The sequence below is a fragment of the Capricornis sumatraensis genome, chromosome 11, assembly GCF_032405125.1.
Source record: "Capricornis sumatraensis isolate serow.1 chromosome 11, serow.2, whole genome shotgun sequence".
Taxonomy (NCBI): domain Eukaryota; kingdom Metazoa; phylum Chordata; class Mammalia; order Artiodactyla; family Bovidae; genus Capricornis; species Capricornis sumatraensis.
Window position 1 is genome coordinate 21,151,011 of NC_091079.1, and position 17,100 is coordinate 21,168,110.

Genomic DNA, 17,100 nt, shown 5'->3' on the forward strand with positions numbered 1-17,100 from the left:
TCGGGGTGGAGGGGTCGATCATTCCTCTTGAATGAGACACAGAGGGGACAGTGGAGGCTAGGGGTGCCCCCCTGGTGGTCATGAGCAGCCCAGACAGCGATGGGGGAGACGAGAACTAAGCGGGTCAGCCTCTGGGGGCAGGAAGCGTTCCCACTGCGACATGAGGTTAGACCACAGGGAGGACTTCCTGACAGCAAGTGTGTCTGTGCTGGACGGGGACCAGGAAGTGCGGAGGGGGAGAGGCAGGTGGGGAGACTTAGCCAGAAAAAGCCTCTACCTGCCTGGAAGCGGGCCCACCCCAGGGAAGGGAGGGGGCCTTGTTGGATGTCCCTCCGAGCCTGCACTGTTGGTGCTGGTGACGGAAAGGGAGTGAGCAGACGGAAGCCAGGTGAGGAGGAGCCGCCTCCCGTCTCAGGAGTGTGGGTGCTGGTGAAATGTCGGCTCCTGACGCCTCCACCCCCAGGTGACTCAGAGGCTCTAGTCACTGTCCTTATGCATCCCTCCTTCTGCCTGTCAACCCGTTTGCCCTCCAGATGCTCCCAGTCTGTAGGCGTGGGGGACAAGGTGACCTGGTGAGATTCTGCTTTTCAATCCCAGAAGCCCCACCATCAGCAACATAGATCATGGTGACGGCCATTTTAGGCATCACCAGCACCAAAATCACTCCCAGCACCATCACTACCTCCATCTCCATCTCCAACTTCACCACCACCACCGTCACTACCTCCATCTCCAACTCCAGCTTCACCACCACCATCACTACCTCCATCTCCATCTCCACCATCATCACCATCACTACCTCCTTCTCCACCAGCACCACCATAACCATCAGCATCTGCACCACCACCACCATCACCATCAGTATCCCCACCACCATCACTACCTCCATCTCCATCTCCAGCTTCACCACCATCACCATCTGCATCCTCCCCACCATCACTACCCCCATCTCCATCTCCACCACCACCACCACCGTCACGACCTCCATCTCCAACTCCAGCTTCACCATCACCATCTGCATCCTCCCCACCATCACTACCCCCATCTCTAACTCCTCCATCACCGTCACGACCTCCGTCTCCATCTCCACCACCACCACCACCATCACTACCTCCATCTCCATCTCCAGCTTCACCACCATCACCATCTGCATCCTCCCCACTGTCACAACCCCCATCTCTAACTCCTCCATCACCGTCACGACCTCCATCTCCAACTCCACCACCACCACCATGATTACCTCCATCAATACTCCACCATCACAGTCACGGCCTCCATATCCAGCTCCACTGTCATCACCGTCACTACCTCCATCTCCAACTCCAGCTTCACCATCACCATCTGCATCCTCCCCACCATCACTACCCCCATCTCTAACTCCTCCATCACCGTCACGACCTCCGTCTCCATCTCCACCACCACCACCACCATCACTACCTCCATCCCCAACTCCATCATCATCACCATCACTACCTCCTTCTCCACCAGCACCACCATAACCATCAGCATCTGCACCACCACCACCATCACCATCAGTATCCCCACCACCATCACTACTCCATCTCCATCTCCAACTTCACCACCACCACCATCACTACCTCCATCTCCAACTCCAGCTTCACCACCACCACCATCTGCATCCTCCCCACCATCACTACCCCCATCTCTAACTCCTCCATCACCGTCACGACCCCCATCTCCAACTCCACCACTATCACCATCACCATTTGCATCCTCCCTCAATCACTACCTCCATCTCCAATTCCACCATCACCACCATCACCATCAGTATCCCCACCACCATCACTACCTCCATCTCCAACTCCACCATCATCACCATCACTACCTCCTTCTCCACCAGCACCACCATAACCATCAGCATCTGCACCACCACCACCATCACCATCAGTATCCCCACCACCATCACTACTCCATCTCCATCTCCAACTTCACCACCATCACCATCTGCATCCTCCCCACTGTCACAACCTCCATCTCCAACTCCATCATCACTATCAGTACCTCCATCTCCAACTCCATCCACTACCATGACCATCAGCATCTGCACCACCATCACTACCTCCATCTCCGACTCCATCATCCAACTCCACCATCAACATCACCATCACTATTGCCATTTCTAACTCCACCATCACCATCACTGCCTCCATCTCCACCACCACCACCATCACCATCAGTATCCTCCCCACTGTCACTACCTCCATCTCTAACTCCACCGTCATCACCATCACCACCTCCATCACCATCAGTATCCCCACCACCATCACTACCTCCATCTCTAACTCCACCATCACCGTAACTAACTCCATCTCCAACTCCACAATCATCACGATCACACCTCCATCTCTAACTCCATCATCACCATCACTACCTCCATCTCCACCTACATCATCACTGTCACTACCTCCATCTCCAACTCCACCATCATCACCATCACTACCTCCATCTCTGACTCCACCATCACCATCACTACCTCCATCTCCATCTCCAACTCCACCACCATCACCATCACCACCTCCATCTCCAACTCCATCATCCAACTCCACCATCAACATCACCATCACTATTGCCATGTCTAACTCTTCCATCACCATCACTGCCTCCATCTCCACCACCACCACCATCACCATCGGCATCTGCACCACCATCACTACCTCCATCTCCACCTACATCATCACTGTCACTACCTCCATCTCCAACTCCACCATCATCACCATCACTACCTCCATCTCTGACTCCACCATCACCATCACTACCTCCATCTCCATCTCCAACTCCACCACCATCACCATCACCACCTCCATCTCCAACTCCATCATCCAACTCCACCATCAACATCACCATCACTATCGGCATTTCTAACTCCACCATCACCATCACTGCCTCCATCTCCACCACCACCACCATCACCATCAGCATCTGCACCACCATCACTGCCTCCATCTCCACCACCACCACCATCACCATCAGTATCCCCACCAGCATCACTACCTCCATCTCCAACTCCACCACCATCACCATCAGTTTCCCCACCACCATAACTACCTCCGTCTCTGACTCCACCACCACCGTCACTACCTCCATCTCCAGCTCCATCCACAAAACTGTCACCACCACCCTGGGCTGCACACGTTCCTGCCCATTGTAGTAACCACCACCGTGCCCAGCCCCACCCCTCTCCCTTGGGCACGGTGGTGCTGCTTAAGGCAGGCAAAGGGCAGCAGAGCTGATGTTCTTGGCCTCACGAGTGACAGGTTACATGGCTGCCCATGGGTAACCCACCTGTAAGGGCAAGTATTCGGGAATTAGAGCCCGGAGAGTGGGGCTTAGATGCACCCTCACACTCACCACCCAGAGGGATTGGCAAGGTCTCTTTCCCCCGAGTCTCGGCGTCCTCTTGTGCAGAAGTCCCCGTCAGGGGCACAGCATTCCGAGCAGCTGGAGGAATAGAGGGGCAAGCTGAAGGCTGCAGTGTTCCCTGCCCCAGCTCTGAGCACCTCATGCCCTTGGACCTGAAACGCTGCCCAGCACGGGGCTCACCCCAAGGTCATGGATGGCAGACTCAGGCCGGGCCCTCGGGTTTTGGTGAGTCTTGTGGAACCCTTCCTGGCGGGCTTCTTGCAGTGAAAGCCAGGGAGCAGAGAGCAATTTCTGTGCTGGTCACCATTCCAGGCTGTCAAGAGCACTGAAGAGCTGTGAGCATGGGGCCCAGGCAGGATAATGTGTGGCCTCTCTTGGAAGACATGGCCTTCTTACAAAGAGGGGCCAGGATTGAGGGGAAACTGGGGGAGTCTGGTCACAGGTTGATCCAGATTCTAGTTGCTTTGAGCCCTGGCCCTGGTCATATGTTGACACTGACTTTCATTACACGCTGAGCCCTGACATTGCTCGTATGCTGAGCCCTGAGCCTGACCTCACACTAAATCTTGACCCTGGTCGCACTCCAAGCCCTGACACCAGTGGCTCACGCCATCTGAGTCTTTCCTTCTGTGTGCATGGAGTGGGTGGCTTGGGTTCCATTTCGTCTTTAGTGCTTTTCCTTCAGTTTTTCCTTTGTGTATGGTTCTGGGCACAAACAGGACAGGGAAGATCAAGGAACTGGCCGAAACTTGTGCTGGTCACTCCACGGTGATGTTGGTGAGCCCTCTGCAGAACCCGACTTGCACACCCTGGCCCCATGCTCTGTGCCTCCTTCCCTGGGGGTGTTGCTGGGGCCCACTTCCTCCACCTGGACACCCTGCTCCTAGGGTGTCCTTGGGTGTCCGGCTTCCTTCCGTTAACAGCTGAAGATGAGGGAGGGAGCACAGGCCATGGTCCTCATCTGAATCCTCCTGGCCAGATGGGCTTAGAATTCCGGACTCTGGATTTACAGCCAGTACAGTGCATGGGTGAGGTTCCACCGAGCACCCCAGGGGGAACATGCTAACATGTCCAAGCGTGCATTCAGAGGTTCACATGAGCTGTAACGAGCTTCATTTTGGGTCACGTCTTGCTGGCCAATCTCACCCCACATTTTGGCTTTCTGGAGTGTTCATAATTGGACTTGGGCTGTGTGCCCTGGGGAAGCACTGGTTCCCAAGTGCCTGCTGTGCGAGGCTGGAGGGCTTGGCACCTCTGGGCTGCCGCATGCCTCCCTCCCTCCCTGTTGTCCACTCACACAGGGTCACAGTGGTCACTCAGCCCCTCCCAGCCAGGCAAGGTCCCCAGTCTCTCTCCATCCTTGGTCACTGCAGTCACTCACAGTGGGCAGCCCTCACCAAGCTCCTCCCCATCCCTCTGCTGGTAAAGACTATGGGTGAGGGGGCGGGGTCACAGGTGACCCATGAGATGCCTACAAGCTGGGGAGAGGACAGGCAAGGCTGCTACAGGAACCTTGCGCCAGGCAGCACCCACGGCTTTTTAACCGGTTCTGACATCGCTTTCCTGTTGGATGACATCGTTAGTGGCCCATAATCTCAGGGTGCTGGGGGCCCCAAATACACGTCTCCTCTGTGGGCAGGCTTCTGCCTGCTGCCTCTCAGGGCCCAGGGGGTCCGCCTGGCTGGTAGAGGCCCTGAGGCTCGCTGGGGTGGGGTGCACAGCCCAGGGTGAGTAGATTGGCCACTCCACAACCGCAGCCCCTCATGTGTCCTGCCAGCTCCCTGTGGAGGCTCAGGCTGCCCCCTGCTGGAAGCACAGGAGAAAGGCAGGACCCGCAGTGTTCACTCGCTCAGCCAGCCTTTCAGAGCTCAGGCTGAGAAACAGTTGGGTGGCGAGCCCCCAGGCCTCCCCAGCCCTCCCCGCCCAGGTGGAGGGCCACCGAGGTCGGCAAAGACCACTGCCAGCCCACCAGGGTCCCGGTGTGTGTGCTGCACAGAGGAGAGACATGCAGAGAGAACTTGGGTTTTTAATTCTTTTTATTGAAGAAAAGAAAAGGAGAGAAAAAATAGATTCCCCACCCCTGTTTCTTCCCGGAGTGGGCTTCTGCTCCTGGCCCTGGGTGGCATAGGGGAGAGGGCTGTGCTCTCCGCCTGGGCCTGGGGAGGGGCACCCAGGCCCTGGAAGGGGTTGTGGGAGGGGGGCTGGCTGCTTCCGAGGGGTGGGGGTGTCTAAAAAACGGTGCCAGGCCGGCCGGGCCAAGCAGGCTGGTCCTCTGCTGCAGCAGCTCAGGCGGGCATCCCTGGGGACGCTGGCCACGCCAGGCCTGGCCGTTGTCCGCGGCTGTCTGCCCGCCCACCAGGGCTGGGCCCGAGGAGGGCAGAGTCTGAGGCACCTTCGGCCTCTGGAGCCCTGTGCCCATGGGGGCCGCTGTCTCCTGTCCCGTCTGGCTCTGGTCCCAGCACTGCGGGCCTCTGCCTGGCCGCCGTCCGAGCGCCCTGAGGCCGGGGCGCGGGCCTCGCCCGCTGCCCACGAGCGTGTCTGTGCCCGTCCTGCGGCAGGAGCGGGCAGAGCAGCGTCCCTCGTCCGTGGCCCGGTGCGTGGCCGCCGCCCGCCCGCTCAGACCTCGGTCTGGAGGTCAATGATGTCCTGGCCCACCAGCGGGATGGTGGCGCCCGACTTCTCCCACTCCACACTCCGCAGCTCCAGTGGGGACGGCGGGAGCGGCTCCAGCTCCTTCTTCACCCAGGCGGGCGGCCCGTGCGCTTTCCGGAGGCTCTCCCAGGGCCGCTTGTTGGGCGTCTGCTGCTTTTCTGGCTGCTGGCCGGTGGGCAGTGGACGGGTGGGGGCCCAGTCGGAGAGACACAGAGCAGACAGGGAGTGGAGAAAAGGAGGCAAGCCATGAGGAAGGGGCCGGGCAGGAAGGTGTGGGAGGCAGGGAGACCCAAGCACAGAGCGGGGAGCCCGGGAGCAGAGCCTTTCCTGACCCGCACAAGGGCGGCGACCACACCACTGAGTAAAGGGTGTGGGAGTGGCTTGCCAGGAAGGACAGTCGGAGGCCCCTGCCCACTCACGACCCCTCCCTTGGCTGCTGCCTGGCACTGGGGGGCAGCCTTGTCCAGGCTCGCCCAGGATAGGGTCAGCCCGGCATGCTGTCTACCCTTCCAGCCGGCCCCCGAACAGACCCATCCACCCGCCCTGTCCCTCCAGGGTCTAGCAAGAGCTGGTCCACGCCAATCCCGGGGAAAGGTCGAATGAATGAATGAATGAAGTAGGACCAGACGAAGGAGATAAGGGCTTACCTAAGGGCTCATAGCCCCGTCCACGCCCGGCCCACGCCCCTGCCCCTCTCGGCTCCGTCCCCCAAAGCCCCGCCCCAGCCCCCGTTCTCCAGACCTTGCTGTCTGGGCCCGGCACATCCTTGTCCTTCTCTGCGTGCTGTAACTTCCGGTTCAGGTCCTGGAACATGTCCTGGTGCCGCTTCCGTGTGTGCATGATTTTCTGCAGCGGGCGGGGAGGCAGCGAGCCCTGAGCCAGGAAAGGGGCTGCCCTGGCCCCGCCTGAGCAGGCTCCTGGGGGCTGGGCGCCCGATGGGGGGGAGGGGGGCAGTCCTTCTCCCCAGCCCCTCCCCACCTGCTGTAAGGCCTGGGCCGGGTGAGTGGGACAGGGTACACCAGGACCCACCTCAAAGTCCAGTTCCGCATACCGTGATTTCCGCCGCTGTGGGGAGAAGGGGTTGGTGTACACTGGCGAGCATACCCTCAGATCCCCTAAACACGAGCTCCTGCCAGAGGGTGAGGGAGGCCAGGGACACCCTGCCCCGGCCCACCCTTGTTCCCAGCCGAGCCCCGGCGGACACACCTCCGACTGCACTGAAGCTATGGCTCTCAGTATCCCGGGCCCTTAGAGGCTACTCTGCCTGGAGACACCTGGCAACCAGGGCTGGGCAAAGATGTCCAGTTCAGGCAGCCCAGGACACGCTCCCAGGGACAAGGAGACTGCGACACAGGGTAGTAGCACCTCTGGCCGGCCACACAACTGGAACCCCGGGGCTGAATCATCCAAGGCACGCACCAGGAGGTGGGAGCCCGGACTGCAGAGGGCGGGGCTCCCCGAGGGTGCTGAGCCTGGCTGGCTCCCCCACAACCCTGAGCCTTTGTCCTACAGGCTGAGCAGGGCTTGGGGGTCACCTCCAGGTCTCAGGCTGGCCTAAGGGGGGGCGTGCTGCTCAACCACGAAGGGGCTGGACTCTGTCCAGGCTGAGGGCTCCTGAGCCCTATGCAATCAGCGAGACCACCATCGAGGGCAACCACCTGACTAGTTGTGCCTTCGGCACAGACAGGACCATGTGGGCCCGGCAGGTCCCGGGAGCAGGGCTGGAGGGAGGCAGATACTGCCCTCCCCAGGCAGGGCCCTGAAACACGCCAGGCGGGCCAGGGGGAGGCAAGCTCGCCCCAGCCCAGGGCTCAGGTTCCCATCCTGCCAATGGGGCTCATTCCCACAGAGGAGACGCTGGCCTCCTGGCTTTCCAGGCCTGGGCTCTCTGAGGCTGGCTGCCACCCCACCTGGACGCCCCGCACCCCCAGCTGAGCCGTCGCCTAAACCCACAGGGCCGACACACCTGTGCCTTTCCCACTACGATCCCCTTGTCCTGGGAGCAGCTCCCTGGACCCCCTTACCTCCAGGGAGCTCACGGACAGCGTGGAGACATTCTCTGTCTTCGTCCCGGGCCCCGTGCTGGGCCCCTGGTGGGCAGCGGGCTCCCCGGGCTCCCCCAGGCTGGGGGGTGCCGGCTCCAGGGGAGGCGGCGGGGGCAGGGGCTGCTGGGGCGGTGGGGGCGGCGGGGGCGGGGGTGGTGGGGGCTGGGTTGGGGGTGGATCTGGGGGCCCACTGCTGGGGGGCTGGCGGGAGGGTGGGCTGCGGGCCGGGAGCCCCGCGTCAGGCGCCATGCTGAGGTGGATGAGGCGGGTCTGGGGCATCTGGTCAATGTGGATGCTGTACTTGGGCTCCTCCGGGGGCTTGGGCCGCAGCGTGGCCGTGGCCGTGGGCAGGATCACGTAGCTTGTGTCCAGGGCTTTCTCTTGGGCCCGGCTCAGCTCCGAGTCCAGCTTCTTGAAGATGTCCCCGTCGCCGACAAATGCCGACTTGGGCACCCTGTCCTTCTTGAGGGTCAGCGAGTGGTTGGGGAAGTCGGGCAGGGGCCCGCCGGGGCAGCGGGGCGAGCCGTGCAGGTGCAGCTTGGACACATTGGCCGGCAGGCTGTTGAAGTTGGAGGGCGCCTTGGCGTGGGCCAGCTTCAGCTTCTCCTCCTCTGGCAGCGACGGCCGTTTGAGCGTGCCCGTGATGGTGGCCGTGCGGCAGGCTGCGATATCCTTGTTTAGCACTGTGGGGACAGACAAGGGGGTCAGGGTGGCCGAGGAGGGTGGCACCGGGCCCCCCGGGTCTCAGCTGCTGACTGATCTGGGCACTTGCCGGCCTTGTGTTTGGCGCTGCAGCAGCTTGCGTGCCCGTGTGCCTTCGGTGGAGGCTGGGACGCAGGGACACCTCCCCACAGAGCACAGAAGACCACCACCCACAGCAGCTGGCGGGCGCGTGGGGGCCTGTGCTGCCTGGTGGCGTGGCACACAGCCCCCCTGCGGGTGGGACCGCACACTGGCCTCTCTGCTGTGCAGCTGCAGGACCAGGCTGCCTTGACCTCCACCCGATCTGGGCCGCAGCGTCCCCACCGCCTGCCTCGTCCCTGCCGGTCAGCTCGGCCTCCACCAGCCCACGGAAAATGCAAAGGGATGGCAGCGCTGCCCACAGCCCACTGAGGCCCAGTCCTAGGGAAATCTGCTCTGGAGGTAGCGCCCCCCCCGCCCCCCGGCACCCGGCACCAGCACTGGTGGTGGACAGACGCCTATGTCACACCCTGGCTTGTCAGCTGCTTCCTGCTTCCTCCTCCTCTAAGCCGCCCAGACCAGTGGGCAGTGGCCCACCTTGGTCTTCCTCTTTGTCCTCCCCAGCAGCCAGGCCCCTTCTGTTCTCTACCCGCTAAGCGCCAACACCAACACCCAGTCTGCAGTTCTGCTCTGCCCCTGGTCCTCGCGGCCCAACAAACCTACCAACTTCCCTGCCAAACCTGCTCCCTGCCACTTGTCTCAGGTTCATGGTCAGGAAAGGCCCCCTGCTTCTCCCGTGCGTGTCCCTACCCTCTGGCTGTCCCCCTGGAGCCTGGGTCTAGCCCCGTGGGCCTCCCCCGCGCAGATTCCCTGCAGGCCTCCTGGGCACTCGCTGGGGCCCCCATCTGCCCTGTGCCGGCCTGGGCGGGCCCCGTCCCCTGGCCACTGGCTCTTCTCGAGGAAACAGGCCAGGCTGGGCCAGATTACCAATGACAAACGAACTGGACGCTCACAGATCCAAGACCCCAAATGCTCTCAACTCTTGGGATCACCTTTCAGGGAGGTTGGCACATGAGATGAAAATGGAGCAGGAACCAAGCCAGAGGTCACCTCCTCCAGGAAGCCATCCTGGTGTCCTTCTGGCAGCACCTGGCCCCGCCCACCCAGGCCTGGCCCCGCCCCTCCCCAAGGCCATCTCTAGAAAAGATGCTCCCAGACGTCTGATGGGTCAGAGAGGACAGAACCAGCTAGTCCTGTGAGGCCCTGACACCTGGCTCACAATACCACAACACCTGGACAGCTTCCTTTCACTGGGCAAACGATTCTGTTTTTGCACTTGCTTCCTGGAAGCTCATCACCTGCCTAAGGCTCACTGCTCCCAGTGACGTCCCACTAACCTGGAAGCTCAGGCAGCCTCGCCTCTGTGGATAGGCTAACAGTGAAGGAATGAAAGCAACACAGATGGGAGGCCTGCGAGGGGGCAGGAGGGTGCGCCACTCTGGGCCTCACAGAGCTGGCTCGGCCACATTGCCCCACAGGAGGGACAGAGGGCTGAGGATGGGGGCACGCTGAGGGCGAGGAGCGGGCCAGGCTGGGGTCAGGGGAGCCCCAGAAGGTGCTCTCCAGTGCTGAGGGCTCCCCGAGCACGGACGCCCCTCCCCTGCCGGGCCTGAGCCTCAGGACGGCTCTCTGAGCCTGCCGCTTCTGCCCCCGGGACCCTGTGGGCAGCCTCGGGGGAGTGGCCAGGGGATGGGGGCCTGGAGATGGTTGGTGGTTGTGAGATGAGGACAGACAGCAGACACACGCACGGAGAAAAGAAGAAACAGTGGGCCCAGGCCAGGCCCACCTGTCGCTCTCACCTGTCAGGCGCTCACCTGATCTACAGGCCAGATCCACGTCCTTCTCAAAGTCGGTCTACAAGACAGAGATGGGCAGAGTGAGGGCCTGAGGGTGGGCAGGGCAGGGCAGGGCAGGGCTGGGCTGGGCTGCTGCCCCGGTGCCACGCTGCCCGCAGGCCGGGAAGGAGGCCCGCCCTGGAGCTGCAGCCACACCTCAGAGTGGCGTGTGTGATGCTGTGCGTGTGCATGTGTGTGCAAGCTCCAGAGGGCCAAGGGTGTCCACAGGCTCCAGGGTGCCCGTGGCTGATGCGCTGACACAGAGCAAGACTGTGTGCACCTGTGGGCCCACGTGTGTGCAGCTGTGTGCCCGCGCGCCTGTGTGTGAACCCCCCGCACATGTGAGCACTCTCCCTTTCTGGGTGTCTGTGATTAGGAACAGCTCGATCACGCCCTGGGCCTCTGGTCTGTCCAGAGGGATGGGACACACGGAGGGTCCCATAGCAGAACCCCTGCTGCCCACCCACTCGTGTGTCAGGAAGGGGCCTACCCCCATCGCCCCTATGGCCCCCACCACAGCCGTCTGGACGAGGAAGTGGAGGCCAGTTGGCCCGGAACAGGCACAGTGGGGTCAGGGCACAGGCGTTTACGCCAGGGTGGGACTCGCTGCTCCTGCAGCAGCACTTGTCCCGCATGCCGCACCCCCCCCCCCCAGGCTAGGAGGTGGGAGAGGCAGAGGTGGGTGGTCCCTGCCCCGCCCCCAGGGAGCTCCCCAGTTGGGGAACCCGGCTCGGGCCACCCAGGCAGGGCAGTGGCATTCTCCCAGGCCTTGGGGCCCCGGGGGATAGCAGGGCCCTTAGTTAAGACTGGAAGCTCCTTCCTGGCAAATGCGGAGGCCAAGTTGCCAGAAAGATCACAGGGTCTTTGCCCAGAGGTCAGAGGTCAGGAGAAGTGTCAGGGGATCCGGGACCAGGCTTCAGCCCACCCTGGGCTCCTGCCTCACCCTTGAAAACGCCTCCCTGAGCCCGGCCGCTAGCTTCTGCCAAGGCCCTGCCTGTGAGGTGGCCGGCACCCCGAAGATTGAACGAGCACTTCCCACCTGCTGGGGGCACCCAGCGGGCAGCAGGCACCAAATGACAACGTGGAGAATTCACCCAGGACATTACCAGGGTCTGAACAGGCGGCCTGGTGGGGCTCAGGGAAGGCTCCCTGGAAGAGGTGACGGCTGCAAAGTGGGCAGCAGGGGTAGGCAGGGGTGTGTGGTGCCCGAGACGGCACTGTGCGTGTGACACGATAGAGCAAGGAGTCAGGCCCTCAGGGGACGTGTGAGCACAAGCTCATGGCGGGGCGGGCGGCAGGGTCGCGGAAGGCGTGCGGACAGAGGGCGCGGCTGGCGCCAGAGGATGAGCCCGGGGCAGACACCGGCCCCGCCCAGCTCCCTCATCCCTTGACCCTGGCCATGCCCCCGGACTGCGGGTTTCACCTCGGCGAGACCCCAGCCTCAAACTGGGCTCAGAGGTCCTCCTATCGGGCTGCTGGGGCCGAGCAGGGGCTGTCTGTGTTCTGGCCCCGAACCCTACCATGAGCTGGGCGTGGCCGTTCTGGAAGGAGCCCCCCGAGTCCCCGTTGCCCTCCTCCTGGCGGTCCACCACGCGGCACTTCACAGCATCCTGGACCTGCGGATGGAGAGCAGAGGCAGTCAACGGCCAGCTACACCCCCAGCGCCGGGAAGGCGGGTTCAAGTCCAGCAGGCAGGATCTTGGTGAGGGGTGGGCCTATCGCGGGCCACACGGACCCACGTGCCACAGCGGGAGTTGGTGGGGGGCGCTCACACGGGCACCCACTTGTCTGTGTGCCAGAGTGGGGCACGGAGTGCGGAGTAGCTTCAACAGCAGCCCGCCAGGGCCTGGCCTCTGCTCTGACCTCTGAGATCTCCTCTATGCCCGTCTTGGGGTGAAAACTCAAAAAACACGGCGCTCTGGGCCCCTGAGAACACGCCGCAAGCTCTCCTGGCCGGAATCTGTGGGTAAGAGCCCACCACCGCCGGCCTGAGTCGGCTGGTGTCCAGATGTGTCCCGAGTCACTGTGGCCGGCACATCCCTGGATGTCTGGGGCTAGCTGGGGTCAGGCCCTCGTTCCCTCATCACCAAGAACAGAGCGCTCCGTGGAAGGGGTGAGCCATTACGGCCTCGGGCTCTTCAGAGAGGAGAGAGAGGGTGGCTGCGAGCGAGGGGCCAGGGAGCAGGTGGCAGGGAGCTGGGGAGCAGGAAGCAGCCAGAGGAGAAGGAGACCCAGTTAGCCATGGACGCTGCTGGTCTGTGCGAGTGGGAGCCGCGGCCACCACCTCCGCCTGCGCGGGGACAGCAGTGAGCAGGGGACAGCAGTGAGCAGAGCGCCTGTCCTCAGGGCGCTGACACTTCAGAGGCCACAAGCGGGGGCACAGGGAATAAATGAAGGTGCAGGAAGCTAAACCACGGAGAGTGGGGTGGGCTACAGACGGAAGGCTGCCTGGAGGAGGTGTCCTGAGTTACGGTGGGGAGAGCTGGGAGGAGGACTTCCAGACACTGACCCAGCACACACCCAAGAACCTGTGCCCAGTGACCCCGGCCACTGAGCCTGTGCTACTGTGAGGACTGGGAGAACCCAATGCACGTGGCCACCCGGCCGGTCAGGGGCTTGCTGGCCCCAGGGCCGTAGACACTCGAGCACACTCCCATTCTCACGCTCGCTGACCAGCCAACAAACATCCGCTCGGCCCTGCTGCATGCCCAGCGGGGCAGGCCTGGCCCCGGAGGGTGCGGAGGACACGCTGTCCCCTGGCACGGACGGCCGGGGGCTCCCCATGTCTCGTGTCCTCGCGCCGCGACCGACTCCACGGGCGCTGGCAGGGACCCTGCTTGTGCCCATCAGGACGTCCTGTGCCCACGGGGCCGGCGTCTGAGAGCCCCTCCTTGCCCGTCCTCCCCAGCACAGCTGAGCGGGCTCAGGTGGCCGGGCCCCTCCCATGAGTCCCTGGAGCTCACTGAGGGCGGGGGAGGCCGGCCCACAGGTCCTCCGGCCCAGCCCTGCAGGCGCACGTAGGGGCTTCTGAGCCCACCGTCTAATGTCCCTAGGGGCGGCCCGGAGCTCCAGACAGCCGAGTCCGTGCCAGCCCCCATGAGCCCGCCCTCTGCGCGGCCTGCCCTCCACAGGACGCCCGTCACCTGAATCCACCTCTGACTTCCACCCCCACCCCTCGGGACACAGCCTCGGCTCCTCCATCTTCCGAGCGCTTCCATCTCTACTCAACATCTCTGCCACCCACAGGCTCTCTTCCTGACTTAGGACGCCACTCTGTCGTTGCTGCCCATCTTGTTTTGCAGACGGTGAGGCGGCTGAGGGCCACGAGCCCGGGCCACCGCAGCTTCAGTCCGTCCAAGGTGAGTGGGCACGAGCTACTCTGGGGGCCATCCCGAGGCTCCTTAACGCGCATGTGCAGGGAGCCAGGCCCAAGCGGGTGCTGGGCTGGGGGAGCGAGGTTCTCTCTGCAGGGTGTCACTGTAGGTCCGCAGGGTCACCTCCGCCTGGGCTGTCTCTGGCTCCAGCACGGGCGGGCCCCGCCTGTCTTGGGGGAGGCTCTCCCTGGGCCCTCAGGACTAGAGAGCGGACACACGGGACCGACTGGACGTCTGCAGGTGGTGGGGGCACCACTCCCTTGGCAGAAATGTCAGGGCTTAGCCCTGCTGTCTTTCCTGGAGCAGGAGCCCCTGGAGAGGGGCATTCCTGTCTTCCCCAGATGTGAGCAGGGCAGGGGGTGGGCTTGGCTGTCCCCGCCAGGGCAGCCCCATCTTCAGCTGTGCAGAGCCCTGGCGTCCACGCCCAGAGGGGAAGCTCTAGGCAGAGAGGCTGGGTGGGCTGCGCCAGCTTGGCAGGCACAAGACAGATCACCCCTCAGGGTCTCAGGACATCCCAGCACCGAGGGACACTCCGGCCTGGCCTCCTGGGCTGCCCAGCGTGCCCACTGCCCTCCACGAGACCCTGGGGTGGGCTCTAGTGCAGCCACGTCTGATGCTGGTGTGTCACACTCCCGCCCCCCAGGATAGGGACACGTCCCCTCCGTTGTTGCTACCAGCCAGGAGACAGTCGGGCCAGGGATCAGTCAAAGCCTTCTCCTATACCTTCCGGAGAAGCCCAGAAAATGCCACGCCGGGAGTCCCAGCTGCCCCGGGAACCGTTCCCGGGGCCCCACCAGCCGGAGTACGAGCCCCGCCTCGGCCGGAGCCTGCACAGGGCACTGGAGCGCCCTCTATGAGAAGCTGTGTGTCGACTGAGCCCTGGCTGCGTGCTGGGCCCAAGTCCAGCCTCTCGGAAGAGTCAGGGCCCAGGAAGCTGCCCCTCCCCCACTTCCTGCCTCCTTCCAGAACCTTCCGGCTGCGGGGAGGTGGTTTCCCAGTGCCCAGTGCCAGGCTGACTGCTCATCCCCAGGCTGGAGGGCAGTGCGGGCCCCTGGCCCGCTGCGAGGCCCGGGGAGGAAGGGCGCCCCCCTGCCCGCCCGCCTGCCGGCCCACCTCCCTCCGCAGGATACAGTGCACCATCACGATGACGAAGCCCTCCAGCGAGTCGAAGACAGCGAAGAGGATCTGGAAGAGGGCGGACCTGCGGTCGGTGACGGCGAGCACAGCGGACATCCAGGTCAGCGCCAGCAGCGGCAGCACCACGCAGGAGCTCCACAGCGAGGCCCTGCGGACGCGGTGGGCGTCATGGCCGCCCTGGAGCCCCGGGGGCAGGCCGGGCCACCTCCCTTCCAGGGCTCAGGCCCACCTCCCTTCCCGGGCAGGTCCCGCCGCGCCCTCTCCCCCAACTGGAGAAACCCGCCCCCACCCAGCCCAGCTGCCTCCTCTCCTGGGGAGCCGACTTTGCCAGCAACACCACCAGCTGGGGGCTCGCGGGGCAGCTGGGGACTCGGAACAGGGGTCCCAAGCGGCTGGGCAGCAGTGAGGGCTGGGGGGACGGGTCTCTGGAAGATGCAGGTGCCTGAGCGTCCCGGAGGCCCCAGGAGGGAGACACGCACGCTGCAGGGAGGGGTGAGCTGGGGCAGGAGGGGTCTGGTCCAGCCCCAGCCAGAGGCCCAGGGCCAGGACTGCCGGAGGGCCGCAGGGGAGGGCATCTGGCCAGGCCTCTGAGCACTGAACAGAGAGACAGGGTTGGGGTCAGCGGGGTCGGGGGTAGGGGACCAGAGGACCCCTCAGGGAGGGGAAGGAGTGGACCTGCGAGGAAAGGAGACAGACGACAGACAGACAGGGCCGTATGGGGAAGGGACGGGACAGACAGACAGGGACAGAAACGACAGGCGCGTCCCCCTCTTGGCGGGCCCTGCTCTGCCCTCCCCAGGGGAGCAGCTGCCCTGCTCCGAAGCCTTCGCCCGTTCCTCCAGGAAATCCTCCAGGAGCACCTCAGAGGCAGGCATCGCCCTCTGCACCACCATGAGCTACACGGGAGGCTACTCTGGGCTGTCTCCTTGTCCCCACAGTGGGGACACTGAGTCAACAGGCTGTGTGGGGACAGAAAGCGCGCCAGCACGGTCCCGGGGGGCAGTGTGAGGAAACCCGCCTGAGGCCCTGTCCCCGCAGCTACGGCCACTCCCAGGCCCGCCGGGCCCGAGGACCGCGGCCAGGGTGGGCTCTGCCCCTGGGCCTGTGACTGCCCGCAGGGGCTCTGGCAGGACTCTCTCCCCAGGAGCAGGTGGGGCAGGACCGCGGGCAGCCACCGGGGGGAGCTGGTGGGAGAAAGGCTGGGGTCCCCTTAGGTCCCCGAGCCCCAGGCCGGCGGGGCCTCCAGTCGGCATGGTGAGATCCGCCCCCAAGGCCGCGCCACCCCTGCAGCGGATCACCTGTGAGGGGCCCAGCCCCACGGGAAAACTGCCCTCATTGACCTGGACAGGGCAAGCCAGCCACACCTGCCTCCCCGGGCCTCCACGTTCTCCCCCCGCCCTGCCTGGCTGTTTCCAGGGCCCGGGTCCCCACTTCAGGGTCAGCCCTGTGTCTCCTCCCAGGGGAGCCCCTTAGGCCACCCCAGGGACAGCCCCCACCCTGGGGCACTTTCCCTGGGCACAGCGGGCCTCCAGAGCTAGACCTGGCCTCTCTGGTCGCCTCACAGGCCTCTCAGACCACTGGCGCTGAGAACAAGGCGGCCAGGCGGAATCCCCCGGGCCGGGGAGCTGCACCGCAGGCTGTACCCTCTACGCACCTGCCTGCGCGCCCACACCTGGCCTGGCGCCTCAGAGCCCACGACGGGGCCCTGTCCCGGCCTGGGCCTCTCTCCGCAGGGTGGGCAGAGCCTCGCAGTCTGCCTCCTCTCTTCCACAGCAGGCCCTCTTGAGCTGGACCCCGGGCCCAGCCACCCCCTCATGGTCTGAGCAAGAGGGCTCAGGCCTACCCCACCGAAACGCTTCGTCCTGCTGTGAGTCACTGTCCCCCAGGCCCGAGGCCTGGCGCTGACAGCCAGGTGCTGCAGCCGGCTGGCAGACG

General features: G+C 63.9%; 1 protein-coding gene across 3 annotated transcripts in view; it reads right to left on the bottom strand.

Moving 5' to 3' along the window:
• Nucleotides 1-5,997: 5,997 nt before the first annotated feature.
• Nucleotides 5,998-17,100, bottom strand: part of ADGRB1 (adhesion G protein-coupled receptor B1) — a 63,364-nt gene continuing 52,261 nt past the window's right edge. For all 3 annotated transcript variants that reach the window (XM_068983659.1, XM_068983657.1, XM_068983658.1), the window contains exons 24-30: nt 15,142-15,313; nt 12,175-12,270; nt 10,634-10,673; nt 8,058-8,761; nt 7,063-7,098; nt 6,775-6,879; nt 5,998-6,195 (exon numbers count right to left, since the gene is read on the bottom strand). In XM_068983659.1, the coding sequence (XP_068839760.1) occupies nt 5,998-6,195; nt 6,775-6,879; nt 7,063-7,098; nt 8,058-8,761; nt 10,634-10,673; nt 12,175-12,270; nt 15,142-15,313 (1,351 nt within the window). The remainder of the gene's footprint in view (nt 6,196-6,774; nt 6,880-7,062; nt 7,099-8,057; nt 8,762-10,633; nt 10,674-12,174; nt 12,271-15,141; nt 15,314-17,100) is intronic.